Raw genomic sequence first — 19,303 nt, 5'->3', positions numbered from 1 at the left:
ACCCTTACGAACTGCATTGCACTTACAAACCGGATTCCAAAAAAGTTGGGACACTAAACAAATTGTGAATAAAAACTGAATGCAATGATGTGGAAATGGCAAATGTCAATATTTTCTTCGTAATAGAACATAGAACAATATGTTGATTCAGAATTTCACAGTGTCAACAAATCCCAAAAAAGTTGGGACAAGTAGCAATAAGAGGCTGGAAAAAGGAAATTGAGCATATAACGAACAGCTGGAAGACCAATTAACACTAATTAGGTCAATTGACAACATGATTGTGTATAAAAAGAGCTTCTCAGAGTGTCAGTGTCTCTCTGAAGCCAAGATGGTAAGAGGATCACCAATTCCACCATTGTTGTGCAGAAAGATAGTGCAGCGATACCAGAATGGTGTTACCCAGCGTAAAATTGCAAAGACTTTTCATGTTTTCAAAGTTATCATCATCAAACGTGCATAACATCATCAAAAGATTCAGAGAATCTGGAACAATTGCTGTGCGTAAGGGTCAAGGCCGTAAAACTCTAAGGGCCCGGAGATCACGAGCATCCAGTAAACGTCACTGCACCTCAAACAGGAATGCCAATGTCAAGGAAATAACAGAATGGGCTCAGGAATACTTCCAGAAAGCATTGTCAGTGAACACAATCCACCGTGCCATCCGCCGTTGCCAGCTGAAACTCTACAGTGCAAAGAGGAAGCCATTTCTAAGCAAGCTCCACAAGCTCAGACGTTTGCTCTGGGCCAGGGGTCTTTTAAAATGGAGTGTGGCAAAATGGAAGACTGTTCTGTGGTCAGATGAGTCACGATTTGAAGTTCTTTATGGAACACTGGGACGCCATGTCATCCGGACCAGAGAGGACAAGGATAACCCAAGTTGTTATCAACCCGTTCAGAAGCCTGCATCACTGATGGTATGGGGTTGCATGAGTGCTTGTGGCATGGGCAGCTTGCATGTCTGGAAAGGCACCATTAATGCAGAGAACTATGTTCAGGTTCTAGAACAACATGTGCTCCCATCTAGACGTCATCTCTTTCACTGAAGACCCTGCATTTTTCAACAAGACAATGCCAGACCACATTCTGCAGCAATCACAACATCATGGCTACGTAGGAGAAGGATCCGGGGGCTGAAATGGCAGCCTGCAGTCCAGATCTTTCACCTATAGAGAACATTTGGCGCATCATAAAGAGGAAGGTGCGACAAAGAAGGCCCAAGACGATTGAACAGTGAGAGAGGCCTGTATTAGACATGAATGGGAGAGCATTCCTATTTCTAAACTTGAGAAACTGGTCTCCTCTGTCCCCAGACGTCTGTTGAGTGTTGTAAGAAGGGGGGATGCCACACAGTGGTAAAAAATGGCCTTGTCCCAACTTTTTGGGGATTTGTTGATGCCATGAAATTTTGAAACAACATATTTTTCCCTTAAAATTATGCATTCTCTCAGTTTAAATTTTTGATCTGTGATTTGTGTTCTATTCTGAATAAAATATTAGATGTTGGCACCTCCACAACATTGCATTCAGTTTTTATTCACAATTTGTTTAGTGTCCCGACTTTTTTGGAATCCGGTTTGTATTTATTTGGACAAATCCCTTCATAAGTTCAAGTACCACAATCATGGAGATGTTTCATGTAACATGAGATGTCACAGCTATTTACAGAAAGGCTTTTTTGTTGTGTGTGTGTGTGGGGGGGTGTCATGTCACTGTATACCAGTGTGTCTCACCAGATGTGGGCCAGCACACTCTGGGGCAGTTTTGAGTTCATGAAAATATCCTTAACTTCATCTCCTCCCACCATGCCGTCAAAATCAGAGTCGGCCAACTCAAAGATCACCTCGTACTGCTCCCTGTCGTCCAGAGGCACCACCCAGTTCCCCGAGACCGGCTTCAAAATACACACAAAAAAAAGTTAATCAACCTGTTCATTTGCACTACAAATACTGTCCTACAAACAATTCCTGCATAACAGAAAAGTCCAGAAAAGGCAGAGTCCTTGAGGTGTTGCAATACGTTATGACTACAAAAGGAATGGGGTGGAAGGCCATGAGGAGAATGTGGATAAACTGGTTTAGCTAGAAGTGAAGTGATCAGGTTATGGAAGTTTGAAACAGAAACCCAGGCCCTTTAGAAACGATAATGTAGAAAAAATGGAGACAGCTTACTGAGCAAATAGGACTTATATTTACTCATAATAATCGTGTATATTAATTTGCTCTATGGACAAACAGTTGTGAACACCTTTTAAGAAGTGAATTCAACTACATTGATATGTCAGTGTAAAAGGGACCGCTGTTCAACTGCACACAGCACACTGTAGAAAAGTATTGACAAGTACAACATGGTGCTATGCAAAGCAAGGACTACACATTTGTTTTACAGTTAATATTATTTGCTATATTTTGTTAAGATTTTCTAAAACCTTGGTGAGTCTATAAAATAGAAAAGTGGCTGTTTGAAGGTGACACTTCACTAAAATAATTGCCTATTTTATGACACAAACACTGAAATGTACAATCACAACTCAAATTACAAGCCCTGCATATGACAACTAAGGCTAAATAACTGTGTAAATAAATGTGGCTGCCTATGATATCACTTCAAAGCCAAGATACTTAGGTAAAATAGGACCTAAGCTACTTTACAAAGCCATTTAAAGTCTAGTTGGTCTATGACCATAGCAGCCAAGACCTACATTTTCACCCAGCTTTAGAAACCTGGCACACACACACACACACGACAGGGTGGGAAAGTTTGTCTTCCCTGGGTGGTAAAGTTTGAACAATCACTCAAATACCAATTATTAAATGCTTTGAATACTTTGTGATTCGGTCGCTCTGCATACTTTGTTAGCCTCCTTTCACCCTGTTCCACAAATGGTGTCTTAGTTTGTGCTGTACTGCTAGAATCTGTAAATGCCTCAAAATCATTGCTGGACTGAAAATAATACTGCAAATTATAATATATATAACAAACATGGCCCACAGTGACGACGGACGAAGGACAAGAGGACAACCTAAACAAACTGTGCAATGACAGATGAGCTACACTGACTTTACATCTACATGGATATCAATAAAATAGATGTGTCTAATAAAGTGGGCAGTGTGTGGGCACAGGGTTTAAAAACTCGAGCAGCACTGCTTTGTCTGATTCATTTGAACCTGCACAACACCACCACCTAAGATTAACCACAGTGCGAAGCCACCACTCAATACCTGCGGTTCTGTGGGGGTCCTGCCCATTAAAGAAAAGGGGAAAAGGAGGCTAAAGTTAGGCAGAGAAACAGATGAACTACTGTGTGTAATTTTAGAACCACAAAGAACACCTGCATGATCAGAGAAGCTGATAAAAAAGGAAAATGAGTGTAGAAACAAGGAGTAAATTACTCTCCAAGAGACATATGAGTAATGCAATTAATGTGTTTGTTTTTTATTTGGTAACAGTATGTTAATTCACTATACCGCCTGTGTTTTGTTCTGCATTATCAATAATTGGTGATATGTGAGTGTGTGTACCTGCACAGGCGCTGGGCTGGGGCTTGGACTGGGACTGGAGCTCCTAAATGAGTTTGATGGTGACAGATTTGATGTGGTCAAAGGGCTCTTAGAGAGAGGCAAAGTGGACCGCAGGGCATCCTTCATGAGGAAAGGGCTAGAAGGCAGCACAGGCACAGATCCAGGAAGAGCACTTCCAATCTTCTTTTTTTTGGATGGAGGGATGAGGGAGGTTGGGAGTGTGGAAGGAACAGGTTCCTTCTCTCTGGCTCTGTAAACCAGATGCATCACCTGAGGAGAGCAAAAACAAACGGTTGTACCTAGAAATCATACCAAGTACCAACATGGTCCAAGTCTTTCAGCTTGCAATATATAGTAAACAGAATGGGAAAACAAGGGTTCAAGTACTGTACACAACACCAAACATTTACACACACAGCCCTACTACTTAACAACTGAATGGTAAATTTTCAGGAACTCATTACTATTCTCTAGCAAAAGATGTATCAAATAATAACACCACCATATTTCTAACCACATTGCGAGTTATTTTAGTCCTAACTTTTGATATGGTAAGACAGGCAGAACAACAAAACAAGCCTTAAATAATGGAAATACACATTAACATTGAAACTGATTGTGCATTCATTCATTCATTATCTGTAAGCGCTTATCCAGTGGAGGGTCGCGGTGGGTCCAGAGTCTACCTGGAATCATTGGACGCAAGGCGGGAATACACCCTGGAGGGGGCGCCAGTCCTTCACAGGGCAACACAGACACACACACACACACACATTCACTCACACCTACGGACACTTTTGAGTCGCCATTCCACCTACCAATGTGTGTTTTTGGACTGTGGGAGGAAACCGGAGCACCAGGAGGAAACCCACGCAGACACAGGGAGAACACACCACACTCCTCACAGACAGTCACCCAGAGGAAACCCACGCAGACACAGGAAGAACACACCACACTCCTCACAGACAGTCACCCGGAGTGGGAATTGAACCCACAACCTCCAGGTCCCTGGAGCTGTGTGACTGCAGCAGGTAGTGTCGCAGTCACCGTGCCGCCCACTGATTGTACAGTCGAATTAAATCTTTACCCACAACGCCTTAATCACTTATTTATGTAACCATTTATGCTGTGATTAGTATATATTTAGAGTACTTTTTAGTAGCCATTTTTAATATTAATTCCAGTGAATATCATTGTAGAAAAAGACAAATCTACAGGATTCACTGCAGTTTAATCAGACATTCAACTCACCACTGCAAACTCTTCTTTGTCCAAATGTCCGTCTCTGTCAATGTCACTGAGATTCCAAATCTGACCGAATGAAAAAACATTATCTCAAAACCTGAGCCACATAAGTAACATTCTATTACTTTGGAATTAGTTTTTGAAAAAGGTACAAGCCCTACTTTAACACACAAAACATATGTTGACACAAAATGTGTGGAGTGGTGAAAAACTGAGCTTGAAAGGTGTAGAGGTTGGTCTCTAATATGTTCTAATAGGTCAGAAAAATATACATTTATTTTGGACCCTGAGGGCTGCACTAAATAAAATAACTCACAAAACAAACCTCTGGGACAATGGTAATAACCAACTTGTACAATGTAATAGTTTAAAGTAATAAATATGTTAATACTTACTTTCCCAAGGACATCCAATGGTAGGTTAGAATTAATGAGGACAGGCTTCACCTTATCTCCTGATAGAAGACCATTGACTGGCAAAAGACTCTCAAATATCCCATCATACTTGGCTTTGTCATCAAACTAGATAAAAAAAATAAGAGAAATAGACAAATAATACATTGCCAAATCCCATATAAAAATAACCACCAATGTCAGCAAATTTACTATAAAGGGGACGCAAACACTGCACAAACCTCCCAAACACTACACAAATCACATAAGAGCTGTGGGTGTTTTGATGTATCATCTTTGGTCAAAAGGATACATATCAGTGAAAGCCATATCATGTGAGGGTTTGCTCGTGTTGTTAAAACATACTGCAATTTGTTCATGACGTGCATCTATAAAACCTAGGTTTATGCAAACCAGACCCTGATATGATGCATCGATTCATACCTTCACTATCCAAGCAGAGTCACTGGAAGCTGCAGATATCAGAGATGGACTTGCTGTGTCTCTCTGTAAAATACAAAGCATTTAAAGACTCATCCCTCTACCTGATATATAATAATGGTTAGAAAGCCATTTCCAGTGTAATATTTGGTAATCTCAACAGTTTGACACAGGTGTCAAGAAAATAAAAACAATAAGGTGATTTCTTATTAAGGATTTGAGCCCCACAACTTCAACACCGTCATATGAAGTGGCAGATTTCCGGTTAGTACTTTTCTTTATTCTTTTATTAGACACAGACATAGAACTACTAGCATATACACAAGACGTCTTTTGGAAATACTTACAAATTTAGGGGTAGGGATTGACATTGTCTGGTTCAGACTGGTCTGGCTGATATCATTGCCACTCTGTGCTGAGGCCACTAGCCTGAGTGCCATAAAAAAGCCCTATGAAGAAAAAGAGGATATTTTAAATAAAGACCAAAACAGAAAGAAACTGTCCCAAAAAAAAAACATAATCAAGAGCAACTTTCAAACACGGTGTAATATGTAAATCACCCGTTTGTCCAAGTAGCCTTTTCTTTCCCGGTCGGCCAAATCCCATATCTGAGGGAAGAGAAAGAGGAAGGGAGGGGATTTATTCTCGCTAATAACTTCTATTGTCCAATGCCGCCTTCATTTGGACATTTTCGCCATCATTTAACAGTAGCATAATAATAAGAGGGTTATTACACTATTATGAAGTATTAGCAAAACACATTTAAACTAGGTTTTCACTGGATCAACAACAGTGGCAGACGAAAATTAGCCGTTCTGCTAAATCTGGAACATTAACATTACGAAATTATGATGCTGATTAATGTGTTCTGTCCCTGTTTTTTTAAATACATAAACAACAACAACAACAACTAAAATAATATGAAATATTTTAGGGTACATTTATTGCAGTAACCACCTGCAAACCCATAGCATTACTCGTTTGCAAAATACTAAGATCAGTGATATACCTTGCCCAGAGTACTGTCTGAAAGTCCAGATTTCTTCAAAAACTGAGCTGCTTCAACCGCTCCGACTTTCCCCGTATTTCCTGGATCCACCTGCACCATTCAAGCAAACCGCAGACAGCAGAAGGGAGAGAGAACAGCAAAATATCTGCCTGTTAGATTTGATCTTTCTTAGTTTGAGTTTACAAACATCTACAACTGTTCTATTAATACTTTAGAAAGCTACCCACAAATAAGTAGCTGGGTTTTTTTTCCATAATGTACCAACACAAGGGACTTTACCTGTCTGTAAAAGGTTTCATATGCAGGATTTCCATTTGATATCTACAAAGGCAAAAAAAGAAGTCGTCAACAAAATAAAAAAGGATACATTTCTGACATGGGCATACAGGACTGTGCTAGTATTGTTATGCTGCATTTCTAAGCATTTTGGAAGTTATCTTTCTGGAGGAGTGTTGGCCATGATAACAATCACTATGAATGGAGGAAAACTGTAGAGCTTTTCATCCTAAAAACGCCTGAAACATGGGCAGGGTAGCATTATGTTTTGGGGCTGTTTGGGACTGAAGAACGAAGACTGTTTAGAAATACGAACGCAGACCCCTCAAGTCCTCAGCCAGAAAGGATTCTGAGATTTTGCGCAAGTCTATCTTAAGTTAAGCAAATAAAAGGCCATGCAAGCAAATACATAGAAAGTGTAAGTAAACTCCACTGAAACTCTGATATATAGCACTATGTGGTGGCAAGGTCACAGGGTTGTTCTATAGATGATTGGACACTTTAATAGTTCCTAGAGCAAATAATTTTGTAGTTTGCCACACCATCACTTCAGCGTGAGTTGAAGCTTTTAGAAAAACGTCTCCATATAATATAATATCTGTTGTAAAGCTCTTTTAAAATACAATTATTGTCTTTATTCAGAGGAAAGATTTGTAGCAGCCACCAACATATTTTGGAACATGTTTACAAACAAAGAACGACACAAACTACTGACACCGTTTATATATTTTATATTTTGAAGAAAATTCTGTTTGAATTTTAAATGAACCTTCTTCAATTTTCAGCTGCTGTCGGTGAAAAACAGACAGCTGAGTTTATTTGCTTATTCCGCAGATCGTTTTTGGGAAAAAAGCACTTGCACCTGCCTCCTGTTGAAGGTAGAACGGGAAATTCGAGAGAAAAAAATCTGAATATTCTGAGCACCTTCTCTCGCACAGTAACCTCAGCCTGAAAACAGCAGCTTTAGCAAGTCGCCTGTTTCTCAATTTCTCCCCGTGAGAGCGGCTCTCAGAGCCGAGAGAACTCCGCTTCCCCGCCGCGGAGACCCGTCAGCGGTCGGGACAGCGTTATCCGCGGTTGTCTAAAGGTCCAGAGCGGAGATAAACCCAGAAAAGAAACTTTAATAACATTACCTGACTCAGTGACATGAGCGCCGCCATATTTCCTGCTTCGGTGCGCGTGCACGGCGAGCAACTTTAGAGCGCGCATGGACTTGTCAGACTTTTAAATTAGCATCTCATTACCATAATGATAGATAGATAGATAGATAGATAGATAGATAGATAGATAGATAGATAGATAGATAGATATTTAGTATACAAACAGGGAATTTAAAAATATCTCAAAATTGTATTTATGTTAATAATTGTAGTTATTCTGTGGATGAATCCCAGTGGAGTGAATCTTAACACGGCTCAGTGTGATATGGAGAAAGATTTTTACATGAGTACTAATAAAAATATTTTTTCACTTTAATTTTTGATTGTTTTTCCAGATCTGCACACAGCAGACCGCAATAAAGGGCATCCAGCGCAATAAGAAAAATAAGAAGCTGCTCTTAACGGTTTACCTGGTTAAATAAAGGTTAAATGTCTAAAAGTATTTTTTTAAGATTTTTTAAATCTTAGAACATGTGCCATAGGCCAGGCGAGGACCAGCCACGTCTTAAAATGTTTACCAAATAGACCACATCCGTATGCTATCTTGGACGTTTTGACTAAATTATCAGTATCTTTCACTTGAACCAGGACCTTGCTGACGAAGCCCGTGAACCAAAGCTGCCCCCATGAGGCCGTTTGATTTGGGCGCCAAAAAATCATATTCACTCTTTAAAAGCTAAGCACCACTTAATGGACCTCCATGAATATTTCACATTATTTTAGTTACTGACAGATATAAGTATGAATTAAAATGAAAATAGCAGCTTAATTTGCTTCAAAACTGACAATTTTATTAAATTAACGGAAAAACCCGAGCTCGCTACGGAAATTCTTGAACGCGACCGTGACGTCACTGGTGGACAACAGCTGAACAACGCCGCGGTAAAACACCGTTATGACTGACTGTTATGACAGTATCTAGCTAAATAACCAACATTATTCATGACAATAGCTTAGCAACAAGCTAAACTCAAATGTAGAGGTACCGTTATTCTTGTAAATGTGATCGAAGTGGAACTATCGAGTCCTATTAGAGTTTCCGAACACAACACCGTTGGGGGGGGGGGGGGGGAAACCAACGGTCTTTTAAACCTTATTCATTCAATTAGTAAGAAATAACATGTTTTCTGACTATCAATAAACACAAGTTAGGAACTCAAATTCCACTGTATTTATTTGTTTGACACTTTCATATCGCTGGTGCTTAGCCTTTAAAATATTTAAATATTTCCTCAGTTGTGGCTAGGAATCTTGGAGGCACTTTTGGAATTACTGGAAGTTGTCTTGCTATTGCCCCGAGACAACAGTCATTCAAGTTGTCAAGATTCAAATCAAGCTGTGCTCAGTTTTTGCATTCGGAAATACGGGAGCTCTATAATTAATTAATTTTGACTGGTTAATGGCCGCTAGCTGCCAGTAGGACGAGCGGGCTGACCGTTAACTGCCATTCGACAATGACAACAATTAGTTAGTCAATGACTGACTTTTAGATGCCACCGTGACCTTGTTTTTCAGTTGTTGCTAATTCATTTGAAATGTCTCCCTCTTGTGGGCATATCTGAAAGTGCATAAGCCATCCAAAATTCATTCTAACCAATGGTAGATGACAACGACTGGGTATTGGCCAGTTGGAGTTAGAGCTGCTAATTAAATTGAGTTGCACCTGCCAGTAAATGGCAGCCAGGTGTTTTGTAGAGGTAGCTTGCTCAGGCAAGTTGGTTGCAGGCGGGGTTTATGTGGTGGAAGCTACTATTGACAACTCAGTGTCAGCGCTACTGTTGTTAGTCGCGGCTTTCAGTAGGTAGTACTCCATTACTGTGAAACTGATCTGGATAAACAGTTACAGAAAATTAATGCTTGAATGACATCTCAGTGAAGCCTTAATTATATACCTTAAATTATATGAATATGCCTCCTGATTTCATTAATAAATGTATTTATTAAAACGTTAGCATAAATTATAATCAAAAATAAGTAAGGACACATATTTAAAAAATATAGGGGATCAAGGACAACAAAACCCAACTGATAACAACAGAACCTGTTGCAACACTATTTTCATTAACTCAAACCTGTTCCGATTTTGTTAATCTTGTAAAAAAAAAACTTAATGGATGATATTTTGGATTGGAGGGGGCGGCACGGTGGCGCAGCAGAGGTAGGTCACACAGCTCAGAGGTAGGTCACACAGCTCCAGGGACCTGGAGGTTGTGGGTTCGATTCCCGCTCCGGTTGACTTTCTGTTTGGAGTTGGTGTGGTGTCCGCGTGGGTTTCCTCCCACGGTCCAAAAACACACAATGGTAGGTGGATTGGTGACTCAAAAGTGTCCGTAGGTGAGAGTGTGTGAGTGAATATATGTGTGTGTCTGGACTGGCGCCCCCTCCAGGGTGTATCCCCTGCCTTGCGCCCAATGATTCCAGGTAGGCTCTGGACCCACCGCGACCCTGAACTGGATAAGGGTTACAGATAATGAATGATGAATGAAATATTTCACAGACCGTCCATTTACTAAGTCATACACCACCAGGTGGCACTCTTTGGGGTACTGGCTGCATATTACACTAATTACACGGTTGGGTTTAATAAGAAATCAAGCACAAAATGATTGGTTTCATTAGTATTATTAGGGACAATAAAAAAACTGAATGTTCTGAAGGTAGGGTGACCAGATCTGAGATGGTGAAAAATAGGACGCGTCTCGGGGTGGGGTGTGTGTGTGTGTGTGTGTGTGGGGGGGGGTTATGAGGTCACGCCCCTCGCTGCCGTTGTATGCTTAGCTGAACCTATGTGTGCTTTTAGGGCCTTTTACACGTTTATTTGCTACACAAAACATGGGAATTTCTTTTTTAATTCATCCGAGAACTTACATTTACGTTTCGGAATAGCTGCTCGAGATGAGGGTAGGTACATGAGCTTTGCCTGACGTAAACAAGAACAAATTGTTTGTAAGATTGACCAATTAAATGTTTACAGAGTTTATCGACCAATAACGGTAGCTCTACAGTCAGACCGTCCAATCAGAAGACGCCCCCTTCTCACTCAAGCGAACCAATCGGAGTAGGGGAGGGCGGGATTAGTTTGTGAACGAAACTTCTCGAAGTTCTACGTAAGCTCTAGAAAAACAAAATCCCGGACATTTTTTTTAAGTCTAAAAAAGAGGACATGTCCTGGTAAAAGAGGACGTCTTGTCACCCCACTGAAGGAGAACGTTAGTTTGCGGTACTCTATACGTACTTTCTGTCTGTGACCCTCCTCAAATTTTAACCCCAAACCCATAGGTCAAAAAGGTAGTTGCTTTCATGTTGTTCAAGTGACCTGTGCACATTCTGAACACCTGGAAATGTTGGAATAATAAGGAAGCAAACACCATTTTTGCAAATATTTACAATTTTGAATTATCATTACAAAACGTTAGGGAAACATTTATTTACTATTCCTCTTTAAGCTGACAAACGGTTTTACATTTGATCACAATTTGACAGCCCACAATACATTAAAGAACCAGTTAAGCACTGACTGATTTATGTACTACTGCAAAAAGATGCAAATAAGCCCTCAACCTTTTTTTTTGTTTGTTTTTTAATATATTTACTTAAAAAGTTTTTTCTACTTTTAATATCAATTTGGAGGGAATTCAGTGAAACGAACTTGCATTTGCAGAACTGTTTCGACCTGGTATGTTGCCTAGCCCTCCCCCCCAAAAAAAATAAAAATATGCACGAGGCAGATGGACTTAGTTGTTGAATAGCACCACCTTGCGACCAATTGACGTCAAATTGTACATGCTATTACAGAATATACGTATATACTTTCAAATTCCATGTTTGGATTTATTATTTAAGCCTCTCAAGTGCAGCTTACACATTATTTGACCAAAAACATGTTTTTTTGATTAACCACAATGTCCTTACTAAACTTTTACTAAGGTAACTCACAACTGCCACTGGCAAAATTTAATTTTAGTCGGTCAGTGGCTGAGAAACAGAGTTTCAGATTTGTAGCACCACACACTGTATAATTCACATGAAGTTTGGACAAGTTCTAAACAACCATGTGTTAAATTTCAGAATCTGTCCAACGATCCCAATCTTTATCCTTTTAAAAGAACTAAGCTCCACACCAGGAGCATTATCTTATACATGGTGGGCATGATGTTTACAAATAAGAACACTATATTTTGATCAGGGGACTCCCCTGAACATTGATTAACATTTTGTTGGGATGTGTTTAAACATCAAGATTGGTCCAAAATTGTGGTTCTGTGGTAGGGGTGACATAGTGGATCTAAAAAAAAAAACAGAGCGCTATTTGTGCATATATCCTGATTAAAACTTTGTGGCATTTTATTCAGTCTAGGTGTCACCATAGAATAGATATCAACTAAAAGGCAAAGCATTGCTCTCCTGCACCACCATCAGGTCAATTGTGGTTATTTGTCTTGCCTAAGTCGTGGACAACACCTACCCTCCTAATTTGGTCTTCAGAATATTTGCGGTTTAAGCTCCACAAACTGTTCTAACAGAAAAGAAAATGAATGATTAAATAACAGACTGGTCGTTATTTTTCACAGTGAGTAAAGACTGGGTTTGCAGGTATTTGACTGTAGGACTTCTATCAAAAACAGCCATAAACAGTACAGAACAGAAAGGTTGTCTAAGTTTTGAATGTAAATTAAACGACTGGACAGAAGAGAATTTGTAGAATGTGAAAAACGACACACAAGATTTTCTTTTCAAATAAATATAGCTGGAACAAAATCTCATTTCTGTAAATGATTTAAAAAAAAAAAAAAAAAAAAATCAGTGCCAAAGTGAAAACTATTTCAAATCCAAATAACACACTGAACCACAGTAGAAATCTCCATAGTCTCAACTCTATTTTTGATGTTTTTGAGGATAATACAATCTTCATTCAAGTGTCACAGTTAACAGAGCCTCTTACTGTGAGCCATGCTGCGACCAGGAGAATCGTGTGTAGGGGTTTAACCAGTAACCAACTTATTTACAATAGAGTAAACCTCAAGGATTTCATCTCAACGTGCGAATACACGCTACTTTTGACGCGTTTATCACACTATGGAACGATATGGATTATAGAATGAAACTGATCTTTGGGGCAAAGCAGTTTGAAAGTGTTAGATTGATCACGTTACGGGACAAAAATAAGAAACATCCCAAGCCATTACCCCCACCCTCCTCCCCCCACACCCAAAAAATGTTTATTTTTCTATTGGATGATCCTCAATTTGGGCTCAAGTTATCATCCTAACTGAGAAATCTACTAGAAAGAGCACAGTTTCCGAGTTGGCATGATAACTTAAGCCCTGCTGTTTTTTCCTGTTGGATGGGCATGAATTCAGGCTCAAATCACCTGACTAAATGAAGAAATCTTGCTCAATGAAAAAACCCACCGCTACTCTCCCTTTCCCTATAAAAAAAAAAAAAAAATAAAGAGTCACATTTTAAATGGCATCCTTATGAAACGGATGCCTTCCATTTGCCCTGGTGATGGCAGAATGTTGTACCACTACAGAGTTTACAGTTCATCTTTAGTAGGAGCCTCGTCCTCATCCGCCTCAGGCTCCTCCTTCTCCCCGTCCTCTTCGTCCTCATCCTCATCTTCCTCTTCTCCCTCCTCTCCTTCCTCATCCTCTGCTGGTGTGTCCTGCTCCTTATTCTTCTCCTCTTCCTCTTTGCGCTTCTTTTCATCCTGCTCCTCCTTCATTTTCTTCTCTGGGCCCTGCAGCAAGACAGAGAGACATTTAGAGGAGTGGAACAGGGTGAACACACAAACTCAAGAAATATACAATTATGCGCACATCTGGTTTTTAGATTCTTTTATAAAGTTGTAATTCTGAACACCCATGGGTGAGCGTAGCGTTCGGCATCTTGCCCACGGACACTTATTGGGAACATGGCCGACAACACTGATAGTAGTACTGTTAGCTAACAAACAAAATACTTTAAACGCAACTTATCATTACCTTAGTAACGCCCCACGTTTCTTCTGCAAATTCCTCTGCTGCCTTTACATCATCTGTGATAAGGAAGTTGTCGAAAATGGTTCCAGATTTGACCTGAATTCATAAAAACAGAATTAGTTGGAGACGGCTTTCTATGCAAATGGTTACTATAGTTCCTATAAACAGCAGCAGTAGAAATGTTGTCATATGTAAATGTTAAATAACTTAAGGCACTGCAAAATAGTAATTGCAATACTGCATTTACAAAACTGACAACAATTATGTAAAATTGCCCTGTGACCAATGAAATTAATCCAGTTAATACCAGCTGTTAGAAATAAATATTTTGTCAAGCCCTTCCCAAATTCATCTCCACATACGGGCATTAATCAGTTTCAAACTGAGTCACTTACCTGCCACAGATCCAGCCCAAGCACACCAATGCTGTCAAACTTGTAAATCTCAGCATCAGCGCTGTACTCGGGGTTGTCAATCTCAGGGTGGACCCACACTCCTTTGTAGTTGGGGTTATCGATTTGCTTAGGTTTCCACTCTCCCTGCAAAGATTAATAATATAAACATTTCTAATATAAAAAAGAGAACATAAATATCTTTACAGCTACTAAAATGTTGATGGCAATTGTAATTTAGTAGTGACCTACTAGGGTCTACTAGGGCAAACCAATAACTTAAAAATTCAATAAATTGATATGATCTTCCCCATCTTAATGCAAGTGAAGCCCATACCTTGTACTCTGGGTTGGGGATCATCGGTGGCTCCCATTCTCCGTCCATGTCCTCGTCCCAGTCTTCAGGTTTCTTAGCATCTGGGTCTGGAATATTCTCGGGTTTGTCCCAATCCTGAGGGGAAAATGTGTCAGTTACAAACCGTTGGAGTAGAGAATCTGTTATGGGTCTGTACTTTCAAGGGAGATTTTGGATGTTTTGTTCATATTCTGGCCACAGCTTTAACCTGCTCAATAATCAAGTACCACATTGCTATTATCTATTTATATAAGATATCTTTCAGTTATGAACCTAAAGATCTGACTGCCATAAGGCATTGGGTTTATTTATTTAAGTAATGCATCAATTTAAAATCACTCATAGGTATGATCATTAATTTAAAATATACACAATAAATGTAAAAAAGGCTTTTAAATATCTCTCGATAGCTCAATGCTTAATTGTTTTCCCCACTCTCTTAAACCTCTTCATACCTTTCAGCTTGGATCTAAAAATACCAACTGAGATTTAAAAGTGAAAATCAAGAAACAGCTCAAGCAGCTTGAACAGCTGTGTAGGACTGAGCTACTATACAGGTCACACTAAAGACATGAACCCATGGGGTTTTCTTTTACAGCGCTTGCTTGTACCTCAGGCTTGGTGTCTGTCTCGTCGTCGATTTTGGCACGGTCATCCCAGTCCTCTGGCTTTTTGGCCTCGGGGTCTTTGATCTTCTTTGGGGGCAGGAAGTCCCAGTCCTCCTCCAGAGAGCCTGACTCCACCTTCTCATTATCAATCTTCACTTCGTATGTTTGATCTGGCTTCAGGATCAGTGTGTACAGGTGAGTCAGCTCATCGTCCTGAAAGCAAACAAATTGCAGAAAATAGAGAAGACAGCGTTAGACGCTACTGAGGCTAAAAAGCTACTGAGGCTAAAATGCTACTCAACTTCTGAATCCTAGAGTAGTCACTTACATGGAGGCTATGAACCTCTATAAGCACATTTACAACAGATGGATCCTTAGGCACATAAGATATGTTGCCATGACTGTGAGAAACTGAAGAAAGATATACATAAAGATACAGAGATAAATGAACACTTACTTTACATTTGACATCCTTCTTGATGAGGTGGTTCTTGCCTTTATAGTTGAAGATGACATGAACCTTTTTGGTGCTGTAGCCACAAATATCAGGCCCTGTTTAAATGATATTAAAATGTTGTATCAGAAATATTCACCAGGCTACTCCACAAAGAGTTTGTTAAAGTGTCTTTTAGACATCAACCTCAAGCCTGTGTTAAGGACCTACCAAACATGATGTAGTACTGGGAGTCTCCATGCATGTCGGCCTGGTTGAGGTCAGAGGGGAAGACTTTGACGTAACCGCCACCACAGTCGATCTTCTGCTCGTGTTTGACGGTGAACTGGATCACCAGGGATTTGCCCTCGTTGCTGAAGGGCTCGAATCGGGCGGACGTGGCGTAAAAGCGAGCATCTTGGCTGGTTTGCAGACCTAAAAGCAACAATGCAAGAAATGGTGAATAGAAAGGAAGCACAACTTTAGCGTTAATTCTCTAAAGAGTATTCTACAGTGGGGTATTCTTCTCTTACAAATGTGTATGGTGTGGGATGGAAAAAAACAACCCATGTAGAATGTTCCTCTGGGACTGGGAATACATAACACCATCTTAGATAACAATACAGGAGGGAATACACTTGTAATTTTTTACATAATTAAATCATTGAGAGTGATCCCATATGAAGGGCATCAATTGACAGAAATGCATTCATTTATTTATTTGTTACACTCACAACACGTATAGTGTTAATAGTTCTAAAAATTCTAGAAGACTATAAGCAGTCAGTCCCATGAATGAGCATCTTCTGCTTTTAGACTGTCAGGGATTCTTTCATCAAATCTGAGAAAGAAAACCCATCATATTGTTTCACAAGGCTTTGGAACTGCAGGCAAGCAGCAAAGGGGTTAGCAAACAGAGGCTGGAGCCAACTGCATATTCATAGATCTGTGTGCACTGAATGAATGGGAAGGTAGAGGGTCACAAGAAGCCACCTTTAATCATTTTTCTGAACAGATGGGGGTTTAGGGGCTTAATTAATGAAAAGAAAGGTACCGTAAGATGTCTGTTTCCTGCAACTTTCATTGTGAACATTAAACTTTTAATGAAACTATTCATTTCACATCAAATCTCTCTAAATTAATTATTTCCCCCACTTCTTAAAGGGAAAATGAGTGGGATCCACATTTAAAGGTGAGGTTTAGAAATGCTACCTGGTGGCTCACAAGCCTCTTTGGCATGTTTGCTTAGTAGATAACTACAACGTGATTTACCCTTGTCTTTCTCCACATCACCGTAGAAGTTTCCAGAGGTGAGTTTAAACTGGCCGTAGTCAGACTTGTGCTCCGAGTTCACCCATCGACTCTTCCATGCATCTGAAAAAACAGAAAATGGTCAATTCACCTGCACATAATTCATTTTTTTTAATCAAGAGAACGAAATGTGAAACACCAGTTTATCACCACTGCAAAGCAGTGAAAGGAAATTTAAATTCAGTATTTAAAATCACACTTAATTGGGTAAATATAGACACCCCTGAAGCGGCAGACAACCACCTCAGAGCCCAGGCAGTAGTTGGGGCTTAGAAGGGCCCTTCAACCATGGATTTTGAGGGAGGAGAATTTGCTACTCCATCACCATTCACCCCCTTCACACACTCACTTCCTTTTTTTCCTGCCGGTCCAGGGGATCATTTATGACAAATATTACAGGTCATAAAGAAACTAACAGGCTAGATGACATTCCAATCTTCTTGTAGAGGAAATGGAAGGACATTTCTGCTGTCCTGCACTGTCTGTGGCAACAGGGCAAGAAACTTCCTCCTTGAGAACACAGTCCCTTCGTGCCATACCCAAGGCTGAGTCACGAATGGCTGCATGCTCCCTATATAGTGCACTATTTAAGGTCATGAATAGGTGGTCTTCGAAACCTAAATAGCGTAGTAAATGTTCGATTAATGGCGATAAATCTATTGACTAAATAAAAAGCGCTGTCTATTCAATAAACAGTACAGTATTTCGGAGCAGAGTGCGCAATTTCACGGCCTGATTAATACACTTTAAAGGGAACATGGAGGATTTTGAGATTCGGCCACAATGAAGTACTGCGGGATATAACCCCTTTTACTTTCAGTTCTGTATGTGCTCGGGTTGAGCCAAGATTTTGAGATCTTGGATGTTTATTTTTCTTTAGAGCAGAAGTTAAAGGCCCAATTTATATGATGTTTAGGGGAAGTACTGACAAATAATTTGGATCGTGCATGCATAGTTTTGAATAAAGTTATTTTGTAAAGCGCCTGCGCGGAAATTACTGCTTTGAGCAAAGCACATAATCTCATGTGAAAGGCCACTGTTTGGGAAAGATGTAGAAATCCCCAAGAATAAAAGGTAAAGACACATACCAAACATAAAACTGCTGATAAATGAACAGAAACCTTAAATAAAACCCTAGACTAACACTGAACTCACCCTTTAAGACCCTTGGTTTTGCACTGCTATTAAGTCTCACTACCAAAGTTAACGTTAACCAAATCTATCTTACGTTAGAGAGACTGGAGATACTCAGAATAAGAAAATGTCAGCCAGCTTACCACCGTCGAGGAACTGCTCCTTAAAGTAAACAGTCGCGTCGACATAAAACGTCGACGCTAGGCAAAGTATCGTAAGGAATGCGAGTTTTTGCATCTTTTAATTAAGATGTGTTCTTCCCTGGCTCTCCCCCGTGGTCTGTGCACCTCAGGGCTAGAAGAGTGAGGTTTATCGTTACTTTCAGACGAGCATGGGCGAACAGATGGCCGTCTCTGATTGGTTCACACGCAGAGCCTCCCACCAATCAGAGGAGCCCACGAAGCGCCTATGGATCCGCCCACAGGCGTTTCTCTTCAGTCAGGTTAGTATGATGAGTCAACTCACAGGAGCCGTGGGCTCGGGCTCGGTCTCAAATACCCTCAGCGGCTAGTGCCCTATTTCGGCCAACAAGCCATAACCCGGATGTCACTACCTGATATCGTTGTTTCACGTTCTATCTAGTGCACTACATAGGGATTATTGGGCCATGTAAACGCGCCCATTAGTTTACAGGAAAAGTGAATGTATGAAGTGCAATACATTCAAACCAGAAGCTGCTGGAGGGTTGAAATTACATAAAACCATGCAAACTAAAACTTTAAGGGAGTTCTAAATGTACCAAGACTTCGTGACATCACAGACTAAAATGAAACGAATCTTAAAATATGAAAGACTGATTCATAAGTTGTGACATTATAGTATTCCTCACCAAAAATATATTTGAATAAATAAACACCACATCATCAGCTCTTGTTTGACTTTCCTGAGCCAGGTGCCCTATCCTCATAATTAACTAATTCCTTATCTTTTTGGCCATCTTTATGACTTGTTTCATGAACTATATCCTGTTGTATCCTGCTTTACTCTCAGAAAATCAAGGACAACCAGAAGAACATTAATGGGGTTAGCTTTTTAAACCCCA

General features: G+C 40.0%; 2 protein-coding genes across 5 annotated transcripts in view; both read right to left on the bottom strand.

Annotated features, from left to right (window-relative positions):
* Positions 1 to 8,061, bottom strand: part of LOC136678076 (epidermal growth factor receptor substrate 15-like 1) — a 33,702-nt gene extending 25,641 nt beyond the window's left edge. For all 4 annotated transcript variants that reach the window (XM_066655900.1, XM_066655904.1, XM_066655901.1 and 1 more), the window contains exons 1-10: positions 8,021 to 8,061; positions 6,891 to 6,932; positions 6,612 to 6,701; positions 6,163 to 6,210; positions 5,950 to 6,051; positions 5,606 to 5,668; positions 5,165 to 5,290; positions 4,776 to 4,835; positions 3,525 to 3,794; positions 1,734 to 1,894 (exon numbers count right to left, since the gene is read on the bottom strand). In XM_066655900.1, the coding sequence (XP_066511997.1) occupies positions 1,734 to 1,894; positions 3,525 to 3,794; positions 4,776 to 4,835; positions 5,165 to 5,290; positions 5,606 to 5,668; positions 5,950 to 6,051; positions 6,163 to 6,210; positions 6,612 to 6,701; positions 6,891 to 6,932; positions 8,021 to 8,047 (989 nt within the window). In that variant the 5' untranslated portion in view covers positions 8,048 to 8,061. The remainder of the gene's footprint in view (positions 1 to 1,733; positions 1,895 to 3,524; positions 3,795 to 4,775; positions 4,836 to 5,164; positions 5,291 to 5,605; positions 5,669 to 5,949; positions 6,052 to 6,162; positions 6,211 to 6,611; positions 6,702 to 6,890; positions 6,933 to 8,020) is intronic.
* A 3,398-nt stretch (positions 8,062 to 11,459) lies between these two features.
* LOC136678628 (calreticulin-like) lies at positions 11,460 to 18,577 on the bottom strand. Its single transcript, XM_066656693.1, has 9 exons — positions 18,405 to 18,577; positions 17,089 to 17,190; positions 16,048 to 16,251; positions 15,841 to 15,935; positions 15,387 to 15,596; positions 14,758 to 14,871; positions 14,424 to 14,567; positions 14,032 to 14,124; positions 11,460 to 13,787 (listed from the first exon to the last, which is right to left on the bottom strand). Exons 1-9 carry the CDS (start codon positions 18,496 to 18,498, stop codon positions 13,584 to 13,586), a joined length of 1,260 nt encoding a protein of 419 aa, XP_066512790.1. The 5' UTR covers positions 18,499 to 18,577; the 3' UTR covers positions 11,460 to 13,583.
* Between the last annotated feature and the right edge of the window lie 726 nt (positions 18,578 to 19,303).

This window comes from Hoplias malabaricus, chromosome Y, assembly GCF_029633855.1.
Source record: "Hoplias malabaricus isolate fHopMal1 chromosome Y, fHopMal1.hap1, whole genome shotgun sequence".
In the NCBI taxonomy this organism is placed as follows: domain Eukaryota; kingdom Metazoa; phylum Chordata; class Actinopteri; order Characiformes; family Erythrinidae; genus Hoplias; species Hoplias malabaricus.
This window is presented reverse-complemented; position numbering and strand designations above follow the sequence as displayed.